Source organism: Aquila chrysaetos, chromosome 15 (assembly GCF_900496995.4).
Source record: "Aquila chrysaetos chrysaetos chromosome 15, bAquChr1.4, whole genome shotgun sequence".
In the NCBI taxonomy this organism is placed as follows: domain Eukaryota; kingdom Metazoa; phylum Chordata; class Aves; order Accipitriformes; family Accipitridae; genus Aquila; species Aquila chrysaetos.
In genome coordinates, this window is record NC_044018.1 from 27,971,517 (window position 1) to 27,982,371 (window position 10,855).

General features: G+C 55.9%; 1 protein-coding gene across 1 annotated transcript; it reads left to right on the top strand.

Moving 5' to 3' along the window:
• Window positions 1–1,334: 1,334 nt before the first annotated feature.
• Window positions 1,335–3,299, top strand: LOC115351398 (RIMS-binding protein 3C-like). Its single transcript, XM_030038068.2, has 3 exons — window positions 1,335–1,653; window positions 1,725–2,515; window positions 3,176–3,299. The coding sequence occupies exons 1-3, from the start codon at window positions 1,335–1,337 to the stop codon at window positions 3,236–3,238; spliced, it is 1,173 nt and encodes a 390-aa protein (XP_029893928.1). The 3' UTR covers window positions 3,239–3,299.
• Window positions 3,300–10,855: the final 7,556 nt, after the last annotated feature.

A 10,855-nucleotide genomic window follows, 5' to 3' on the forward strand; every position in this document is an offset into this window, starting at 1 on the left:
AAGACTTCTGTGGTTAAATGATTTTGAACAATACTTAATTCTTATGGTTACACATTATACATTTCTAAGCTCCTAAGTTCCTAAGGCTGCATTTCAAACTTAACACTCCCATACTTATGCTTCACAATTTTCTACTTTTTTAGTCAAACCAAACTCTTTTATAATCAGATTTTAATTTCTTTATCTTGTTATCTAAGTTCTAAATGTTCCTACTAGATGATTTTAGCCAATTTCTCCGGCCTTGGTACGGGGCTATACAGGGGATTTCACAGCAGACACTGGTTGGTGGTTAAATGTATAAAAGACAACATACATATGATTTTGCTAAAATATTAAAACTAAATATGATTAATTCTAATTAATAACAAATCAATGACAAATCAGTAACAAGTTCACCAAAACACCAATTACCAATACCAGCTGCTAATTTAATTCCCTGCAAGCACCTAGAACCCTCCTATTACTTTACTTTCAGGGAAAAAAACCCTCAACCCTACAGCAGGCTTTTGAAGGTTTGTAACAGATCCTGCATAAGGGGAGCAACAGATCTTTTTGAAAGGAAAAATGTCATGTTACTAATGCCCTCTGCAAAGAATGGCTGTATTAAGCTTGGCAATCTTTACAAATCCTCCCCATGTTTTCAAAGGACAGCCTGAGCATTGAGATCCATTCAGCAAATGGCAGCGTGAGTCAGTGGGCCTGGGAGCTGTGGGTAGGAAGGAGTAGGTGACATCCATGTGTTACTGATTTGTCATTGATTTATTATGAATGAATAATAAATTCTCCTCCAATGAGGAGAGTTCGAGAAGTCTCTAGGAGAGCTACTGCACCTGCACAACCAGGAGGTGGAGAGTCTTTTGGAAGGACACGATGTAACTGATGTTAGACTATAAAAGAAGCTGGGTTGTTTTTCACAGTGTGCGTCTTGGTAGAGCAGAGACTCCCGACGCACCCAGCGCTGTTTGCTTGCCTTTATCCATTTACTAAATTGTAAACTTTGATTGGAATCCTGTTTGGGACTAAACTCATTTATCACACGGGCCATACCTCATAAGGCCACACAGCCCCACCCCTCCTTTGTGTGCTGGCGGTGGGGGCGGGGCCAGGACATACCTTGCAAGGCCACACAGCCCCACCCCTCCTTTGTGTGCTGGGGGCCAGGACACCTATATGGGGCCAGGACACCTATATAAGGCCACACTCGCCCACCCCCGGCTGATGGCAGACGCTGCCTCTGCTCCTGCACGGTCAAGGGAGGCAGCAGCTGCTGAGAGGGAGTGACGCACGACGTTGGTGGCTGTTGGTGGCAGCGTTTGCTTGCCATCCCTGCAGCCATGAGCCGGGACAGTGCGGGACCGGGGACCGGGGCGCGCAGCCGCCCCTCGCCCTGCCGGGGCCCGGCGCAGAAGGATGAGCACAGGCGGCAGCTGGAGAGGCTGCAGGCTGAGCTGGAGGCTGAGCGACTCCGCTCCCAAGAGCTGTGCCGCCGCTTTGCCGCCGAAACTCGCAAGCTGAAGGAGGCCGCAGAGCGGGATCGGCAGCTCCTGGCCGAACGGCTACACTCCAAATGGGAGCAGCGGCAGGCACGGGAGCTCCAGCGGCTGCGGGAGCTGAACCAGCGGCAGCGGGAGGTGGAGATCCGCCAGCTGCTGCGCTCGAAGGAGGCTGAGCTGCACGAGGTGCAGGGGGTGCTGCAGCAGCAGCGCGACGACGCCATCCGTCAGGCACGGACCTGCAGCAGCAGCTGGCCAAGGAGTTGGTGAGAGGCGCCTCGAGCAGCAGCGAGGCCCGCATTAAGCTGCAGGACGTCCTCAGCAAGCTGCGCTGGGAGACCAATAGCGAGGAGGCTGCTCACATCCTCCGCCTCCAAGAAGAACTGCTGCTGCAGAGAAGACTCTTCCTAAAGTACGTCTTGGAGCGGTTCGATGGCGAGCAGCGGGCTTCCTGCAATGAGGCCAGGGCCAAGGCCACGGCCTGGCACCGCCTGCAGACCCTCCTGGGCACCGGGGCCATCGGGCCCTGCTCTTTGGAGAGCCTCATCGCATCTTCTTCCCGTGATGGAGAAGGGCAGCGGAAAACCCACCGGAGCTTAAACGACACTCGCCTCCAGGAGGAAGGCAACAGCATGGAGTCTTTGCCTGAGGCTGTGGGGCAAGACTTGACGCCGCACTGCTCGGACTCCCCGCCGCAAGGAACGACCCGCAGCAGGCGGTCTGTGGCAGAGGTGGGTGTTCAGACCGTAGGGCAGCAGGAGGACTGGCTGCCTGGAAGCAGTCACAGCAGGCTGCAGGAGCAGAACGCCTGCCTCCAGAGAGCCCTGAAGGACCTCGAGAGGCGATGCAGTGTCCTTCAAGAGGAGAACTGTCTTCTGAGGAAGGCAAGCTCTCCTGAAGTGCGGGAGGAGCAGGAGAGGATCAAGCAGAAGACTGCTAAGCTGTGTCTCATTGCCAAGCAGCTGCAAGAAAGAGCCAGGCGGCTGGAGACCAGCCATTGCCTGCTCAATACTCAAGTGCCACTGCCCATCCAAAGCTCCACTGAGGAATTGCGCGTGACATCGTCTCCTCAGCAGAGGGCTGGAGAAATGGGAGAGCCTGCCAGAGCTTCCCTGGCACAGGATGAGCAGGTGACTTCTCACAGAAGGCGGCTGAGGAGCTTCAGGCCCAAGCGGCTGCAGATGAAGAAGGCTCCTATTATGTGAGCAGCCACTGCCAAGCTTTGTGAGGAGTTACAGGTGCAGCTTAGGGAGATGACAAATGAAAACACCCGACAAAGAAAGGCAAAAAGAGAAAGAAAAGAGAAAGATCCAACCGTATCGTTGCCAGGCCGCGCCAGGCTACCCTGGGAGTAAACAAGGAATCCATCCTCCTGGAGGCTATGAGAAAACAACCGGCAGTGCTTCGAGCATTCATAGCTCAGCACAGCTAGGAGCCTTTCGACGGTCTCAATGAGCGCCCTGCACTAGAGCTCCCTCTAGTCGCTGGACAATATGTTTACATCTCTGGGGACATGGATGGACGGTTGCGATGTGGGAGAGCTGACCGGCGGCACAAGGGGATTTGTCCCCTCCAATCTTGTTGAAGAAGTTTCAGATGACCACCTGATGACGCCAGAGTCTCCAGAGACAACTGACTGGTACCAGGACACAGATGACGCCTGTCCGTCCTCTCATACCTTCTTATTAAATCTTTCCTTAACTATCTCTCTGTGTACTCTCACTCCTTCTCCTGCGTGTATGTGAACTGAAAGGACTATGCGCCAGCTACTGGAGTCAAGCAGGGGGTGCAGGCACCCCTGGCTTGCGGTGCCAGCCACTGGAGTGGGTCCCAGTGCAGCCAGTGGAGTGGGGGGGGGGAGGGGGGAGAGGGCCCCAGTGCAGCCACCGCAGCGAGTGGGGGTCTCGGCCACCAGGCACTGGGGCGGGAACCGCGCGTGTCCTGCAAACCACCTACTGGGGGGGACCAGCACGAGTGAGGTGTGTGAGAGGCTCTGTGAGCGTCTGTATCTTCCCCAAACCTGGTGCGCTTGGGGTGTGCGTGTGCATTCACCAGCAAACTTCAAGCTGGACCAGCTGGTGAGTAGGGGGGTCCAGTCCTCGGGCTGAGGAAGCACATATTGTCCAGGTTGTAGCGGCCCGCTCCGACACTGCCTGCTTTCTGCCAGGCCATGCAAATCTTCCACGGAGGAAGCAGCACCCTTTGTGGCAAAGCCATTCTCTCACTAACGCCTGCAAGGAAATCAGATGCTAAAGGAGGTTCTAGCCTTGTGGCTGAAGAAGGGCTTTTTAGAAAGCAAGTCCTCTGCACAGGAGCGCCCAGAAGAACCGGCTCTCGTCTATAACCCACGCACACAGAGTAGAGGCAGCCTTAGCGCTGCCATTCTCCTTCACCCCGCCACACACAGCTTTGGAAAAGGGCGGCTTCCTTTTGCTCATGTGCAAGAAAGCACTTCTCTCATTTCACTAACTCTGGCCAACTTCCCTTTCCATCCACAGTCTTGCATCTGATTACTAGTCCAATTAGGCGTTTGCACTGATTGTCACTTACACCGCAATGCTCTGTGTGTAATCACCTGGTAAGAAGTGTTAAGAGCAAAGACAAGAAGAAGCAAGTAAGTAGCACGCAAGGTAACCCCGCTCGTATCGCACTTTTCTGCAAGCCATCTTGTCTTTCAGAGAAGTCTGTCTCTACTCACAGGAGTCACTCTGTGTGATGGCCATCGCTCCCCTCTGTAAGAGAGGAGAAAGCTCTGGTTGACAAAAGAGTGTCAAGCACTCTTGTTACTGAAGCAATGGCTAAAGTATTTTATTTGATAACTAATTTAATTTAAACCACTGTGTGTAGTCCTGAGCTATTTTAATAAATGGGGAATCTTACTGGGGCTAGTTCTTACTGAAAGTAAGTACTTCACTACTTGAAGACTTCCTGAAGCAAGCGAACAATTGCAGTTATCTGTTATCAAATGTAACATCGTTTACTGTCAGAAGTAATGGCGGCAGTCACGTAACCAATTTCAAATGAGAAATGTCAAGAGGCCCAGGCTTAGCTGCTGCCCGGTATCTAGAGTGCAAAACATAAGCCACGCTACAAACAGAAAATGACCTTAAGATCAACATTTAGCTGTAACATTTGCAGGGCCGGGCGCTCTTGGCGGCGGGGGGGGAGAGGGGTGCAGAGGTGGCGCCAGGCGGCCTCGCTGTCGCACGCCTCGTGGAGGCAGTGGCAGGTCTGGCCCGGTCTCAGCAGGTCGGGCAGCGTCAGGAAGGAGATGACGCGCAGCGGCTGTGGGGAGGGGCGGAGAGCATCAACCCTGGGATCCCCCCCCTGCTTTGAGGGGGAGACCCCAGCCCCACCACCCCCCCCGCTCAACTCACCATCTCGGGGGGGGGGACGCTGGATGGCGGCTGTGGGGTTGCCTCGGCTGCGGGGAGGGGATGTGGGTGAGGTGGTGGCGGGCAGCCCCACGGCAAGCATCACCCCCCACCCATCCTCGCGCGCTCCACCGTCACCCACCGGTGGCCCTCACCGTCACCCTGGCAGCCTCACCGGCACGTCCTCGTCACCGCCTGGCGAGTGCCGGCAGCGATAGCGGCAAGAAGCCCGGTTGGCCCATGGCTGCTGTCTAGTGGCACGGCCATGGGATACTGACTCTCTGTGAGCCGGGGGCTCCCATGGAGACTGGGGGGTTCTGGAGCATGGGGGTGGGTGCGGGAGTGGGGGGCAGGGATGGAGGGGGGGAAGAGGGGCCGCAGGTCTGGGCCCAGGGCTGCTGGGCCTCGGGGCAGGCCCCATGTGCGCCATGTTGAGGCTCGGCCTGGCCGCCAGCAGAGCCCGCCTTCTTCTCACATGGGTCTTCACCGGCATAGGTTTGGGGGGCTGTCAGTCTCCTCTCCTGAGGTGATGCTGCCTCTGATTGGTCACCTAGGCTGTCACTCTGCCCTGGTTTGACGCCTGCCCTTCCCTGAGGGCTGCCTCTGAGCAGCCCCAGGTGGTCAGGCTGCCCAGGTGCAGTTCACCTGAGGTGATGCTCTCCCCGACTGGCCCACTGGGCTGCCACTCTGACCTGGTCTGGGGCTCGCACGGCCCATCCCTGAGGTGATGCTGCCTCTGACTGGCTGCCTGGGGTGGTCACCCTCCCGCCACCAACAGTGCCCGCCCTGCCCTGAGGGGACGTTTCATCTGGCTGGCTGCCTGGGATTTCCCCCTTGCTCCTCCCATCAAATGATGGGTCAGACAGTTTATCAATCTTCCGTGTGCTGCTCTCCCACCAGGCGTGATTGGTGGAGCCAGCATGCCCCGCCCCCACACGCTGCCCAGCTTTTTCGACTCTTGCCCCCTTTCCTGCAGGCCTCAAAGCCTGATTGGTTGCCTACGTATCAATCACGTGCCTTGCCTTGCCCCCACCTCCTCAAATGCGATTGCCTGTCCCGGGTCCCCTGACTCCCCACAGGCTACCAGGCGGATGTTGCCAGGCGACAAGCTCCGCCTTTAGGGTTTAGACCCTCAACTTGAAACCGTGGGCCCTAAAAAAAAGGCTATGGGTCATAAAAGACAGGTTTGGACCCTAAAAATGAGGATTTCGGCCCTAAAAAGGGGGCGTTGGGCACTCAAAAGAATGGGCTAGGTGCTAAAAAGGAAGCTTTGGACCCTGAAAAGGAGGGGAACCTCTTGCTTCCTCTGTGACCCCCAGAAAGGAAGCTTTGGTCGTGAATATAGGGCTTTGGGCACTCCAATGGAGGCTTCCAGCTGTAAGAGAGGGCTTTGGACCCTCAAAATGAGAGGAGGGGTCCTGTGTAATCAAAATAACCAAAACGTCTCGTGATTGTTCCAAGCCAGACTAGTCAAAAGGACTCAACGAGACGATGAACGCAACTGCACATTCACAGGAGATGGCATTAGGTGACACAAATTTTGTGTGCTGGGGGTGGGCGGGCTCTGAAATGTGTTCATCTGATTCGTGTCAATATAAACAATGCTAGGGCCGCATAATAAAATGTGACCCTCACTGTAACCATTTTGTCGGTCCTCGTATAACCGCAGGCCAGGAGGAAACAGATGATATGTATATAGTTCTTTTTTGCCAGCCCCAAACCGGTTTTGTTGTTAACTGCGCAGTGTTAAACAAGAGATCCTAGGGGAGAACTGAGGCATTTATCATAGTATTAAGCGAGGTTACGAACGGGGTGATCTTTAGTATGTATGAATAGAGGGTGTATTGAAGTGGCAGTGTGTGAGCAATTTGTTATATGCACTTGTTGGGGGGGGGAGGTGTCCGTTGCGGCCTTGCTTGGCTTTTGATGGCCACAGCTGGTGCTGTGCAGGGTGTCGCCTGTTGCACAGGATGTCTGCTGTCATGCCCGAGCAGTGAGGAGCTTGGTCGGAGATACATTGTACAGAAGACCCCTCAGCCAATGAGGAGAGTTCGAGAAGTTTCTAGGAGAACTGAAGACCCCTCAGCCAATGAGGAGAGTTCGAGAAGTCTCTAGGAGAGCTACTGCACCTGCACAACCAGGAGGTGGAGAGTCTTTTGGAAGGACACGATGTAACTGATGTTAGACTATAAAAGAAGCTGGGTTGTTTTTCACAGTGTGCGTCTTGGTAGAGCAGAGACTCCCGACGCACCCAGCGCTGTTTGCTTGCGTTTATTCATTTACTAAATTGTAAACTTTGATTGGAATCCTGTTTGGGACTAAACTCATTTATCACAGTTTGGGTTGGAAGGGACCCTAAAGATCATCTCCATGGGCAGGGACACCTTCCAGCAGACCAGGTTGCTCCAAGCCCCATCCAGCCTGGCCCTCAACACTGCCAGGGATGGTGCAGCCACGGCCTCTCTGGGTGACCTGTTTAGGGCCTCACCGCGCTCACAGCAAAGAGCTTCTTCCTCATATCTAATCTCAATCTACCCTCCTTCAGTTTAAAGCCATTACCCCTTGTCCTGTCGCTACATACCCTTGTAAAAAGTCCCCCTCCAGCTTCCCTGTAGGCCCCCTTAGGTACTGGGGGGCTGCTATAAGGTCTCCCCGGAGCCTTCTCTCCTCCAGGCCGAACAACCCCAACCTTCTCGGCCTCTCCTACGAGGACAGCTCGTTCCAGCTCCCCGATCATCTTTGTGGCCCTCCTCCGGACTCGCTCCAACAAGTCCATGTCCTTCTTATGGTGGGTGCCCCAGAGCTGGTCGCAGTACTGCAGGTGGGGTCTCACCAGAGTGGAGTACGGGGAGAGAATCACCTCCCTCAACCAGCTGGTCACGCTGCTTTGGATGCAGCCCAGGATACAGCTGGCTTTCTGGGATGCAAACGCACATTGCCTGGTCACGTTGGGCTTCTCGTCAACCAACTTCAAGTCCTTCTCCTTGTCTCGCACAGGCAGAAACTGCATCCCTATGCTGGCTAATGGCATAGCTCAAAAGCTGATGGCTCTGCTAGACAGCCATGTGGAGGATGGAAAGGTACGTGTGCAGCACGCTGCACTGGGTGCTCTCAGAAACCTGGCGATTGCCGGTAAGCCTCGCTTTGCATTGCTCGTTACCCGACGGTGAAATTCTGTTCTCCCACGGTACCCCGCCGGGGGATGGGGGGGGAGAACTGACTGACGGTCCTAGAGACGGGTCAGACGGCTGCTTTCCAGCCAGGCCCATCATCACTTTTATGTCTTTAGCACAGCAGTTCTGACAAGCGGTTTTAAATGCGTCACAGGCCTACTGACCATCCTTTCCCCCTTTTGAGCCCACAGTATTATCCCCCACCAAGGAAAGGGCAGCTTTGTAACAGGCAGGGAGCGGAGGCGGCCTCGGATATGGTTTCTCAACCTCTTCTGTCCACAGCACTCGGTTTTTTTTGTTTGATTGTTTGGTTTCCTTGGGGATCTCTCCTCTCTCTCAGCTGAGGGTCCCCCCACCAGAGAGCAGCGCCCACTTTGTTGAACCATAACTGCATCTTACTGTAACTTCCCGAGGCTTTGACAATTCCCAAATTAGAGCTGGAGGTAGGCTGTTAGAATAGCCAGCTTACTGCAATTAGTTACTGTTTGTAGGCAATGAGCTGAATGCGAATTTTGTCATTTTTAGTAGCTTAACTTGTATGAGCTTTGATTACCCAAGCACAAAAGGCAAGAGCACTGCACATAAAACCAAAGCAAGTCTGTGATACTTGTGTATGCTTTCTCGTACCAAGCCAAAAAAAAGCCTTTCACCCATTTAACCTTATTTTACTATCTTCAGTTTTGGCAAACAATAACTTTCGAAAAATGATCATGCATACCTAACTAAACCCATGCGGCTTTAGTGGTATGCCATGGGCTTACCTCTCTCAGGTGAGTAATTCTATTCACTTCCATCAGGCAGCGAGCTCCCCTGCAGCCTGAGCTCAAGGATTGTCTTGCCAGAGACCTACATAAGACTACTACAGAGACTGACTCAGGCTCCAGCAGCGGGGACACGTTTACATGGAAGGTGGCAAACGTTATCACCACTGCCCCCCAGGCCTCCCCCCCTCCCCCAGGATGCCATCCTTCATGGCCCACAGCGCTGTGGCCGCCTGTCCCATCCCCAGCTGGAGCTGGCCCTGTGGCGGTTGCACCCCATCTCACGGGGCATTGAGCAATCTCGTAGCCGGTGGCCCTGTCCCCACTGACCCACCGCCACCCCGCCGGCACAGCCCTGGCTGCTCCCTGCCAGCTTCTCCCGCCGCTCGCAGGTTTCGCTGCTGAGGGGAAAGGCCCTGTCGGATAGTGGCTCGACGACCCGGCTGCCACATCCCGAATGCGATCTGCCGCTGCACACAGCTGCTCGAGGGACCAGAGCCGAGCCTGTGGGTCACTGCCTGCCTGCCGCGTTGCCCCGCCTCCTTCCTCCTGGTGTCCCTTCGCATGGCAGCAGCTGCTGCTCTCTGAGCAAGCGAGAGACCCCATTCCTCTTGGGAGCCTGCAAGCATGCTGCCTGCCTGGGCTAGAGCAGAGGGCTAGTCTTTATTCTTCCCCTTCCTGGGCTCTTGTTTCCCCCCTGGGGCTGGATGCTGGATCCTGGTGGGCGCTGGACGCCGGAGCCCATGTGGTGTGGCCATCCATGCACATGTGCACACCCGTGGTGCACGCACGCCTGTGTGAGCGTTCGGCTGGGACTACATGCGCAGCCTGGCTCCTGCTTGGTCCTGCGGTGGGGAAGCTGTTGGCAGCCGGCTGGTGAAGGAACCAGCAAACCCGGCAGGGGAGCATCGACAGGGTGGTGCCTGCGGTCCGCTCCACCGGTGGGCTAAGAGCCATGCTGAGAGTGATGCCCAGTTCCCCAGTGGAAGCGGCTGGGCCCCAGCTCAGCTCTTGGCGCCACAGCCCAGGGAGTTGATGGCCATGCCACAGTGGACAGCGATGGCTTGTGTCTCTGTGAGTCACCTTGGGCCTGTGACATCGGCGCCCCGGCGGGTATAAAAGGGGCTGCTCCCCAGAGGCGGGGGAAGCATTGGGGGAGAACCTCGGTTGCTGCTAGGCAGGAGTTTGGAGACGACTCGCCAACAACCTGTCCTGTGTCCACCGTGCAGCGGAAGGCCCCGACGGGGGAGAGGAGAGCGCGAGGGCAGAGTAGCTTCGTGGACCCCGCACGGGCGCCCGGCACAGCAGGGATGGGGGAGCTCCTTCCCTCCCCATCATTCCCTGGTGCCCGCAACACTCCTGCTATGGTGTCCGCAGCAGGGGGAAGATGGTGCCTGGGTGCAGCTCGTCTTCTGGGACTGCGTCGTGGCACGCTTGTTTTGGAAAAGAACAGCCAGAAGCTGCAGAGCAGCTGGAGAGGCAGGTGGCCCAGATGAAGGCAAGTTCACAGAACCATAGTCTGGCTGAGGTTGGAAGGGACCTCTGGGGGATGATCTGGTCTCGTCCCATTGCCCCTGCTCAGGTGCGGTCACCTAGAGCCAGCTGCTCAGGACCATGTCCAGATGGGACTGTGTCCAGAGTTGGGCCTGGGGGTCCCTCTGTCTGCCTGCAGGGCTGGGAAAGAGAGGGGACGCGAGGGCAAAGGCAGTGCCCGAGGGCAGCCGTGAAGGGATAATGCGGAGGGGAGTGCCCTTGTGGAGTGTCCCGGTGCCTGATGGCTCCTCCTCCTCCCCCCCTCCTCTCTCGCAGGAGCACTTTCAAATGGCAAAGAGGGAGGCAAGCCGCAAGGCATGGAAGTGGCGCAGAAGTTACCCTTTCTCGGCGCATGGCTCCCTGCGACGTCGCCCGCTGGCTTCGCAGAGGGAGCAGTGGTCGGAGGTGGCAGAAGCTCTTCAGGAGCAGGCTCTGATCAATGAGGTACTGGGGACAGGAGGGACGGGGGGCTTAACACGTTTGTGGGGGAACCCCTCTCTTAGAAGAGGCATGGCACGGAT

Coding starts and splice junctions, on each gene's coding strand:
- LOC115351398 (XM_030038068.2), top strand. CDS start 1,335: ATGAGCCGGGACAGTGCGGGACCGGGGACCGGGGCGCGCAGCCGCCCC. Junction 1,654..1,724: donor GGAGATCCGCCAGCTGCTGC/GCTCGAAGGAGG, acceptor GCCATCCGTCAG/GCACGGACCTGCAGCAGCAG. Junction 2,516..3,175: donor TGCTCAATACTCAAGTGCCA/CTGCCCATCCAA, acceptor TCTCATACCTTC/TTATTAAATCTTTCCTTAAC.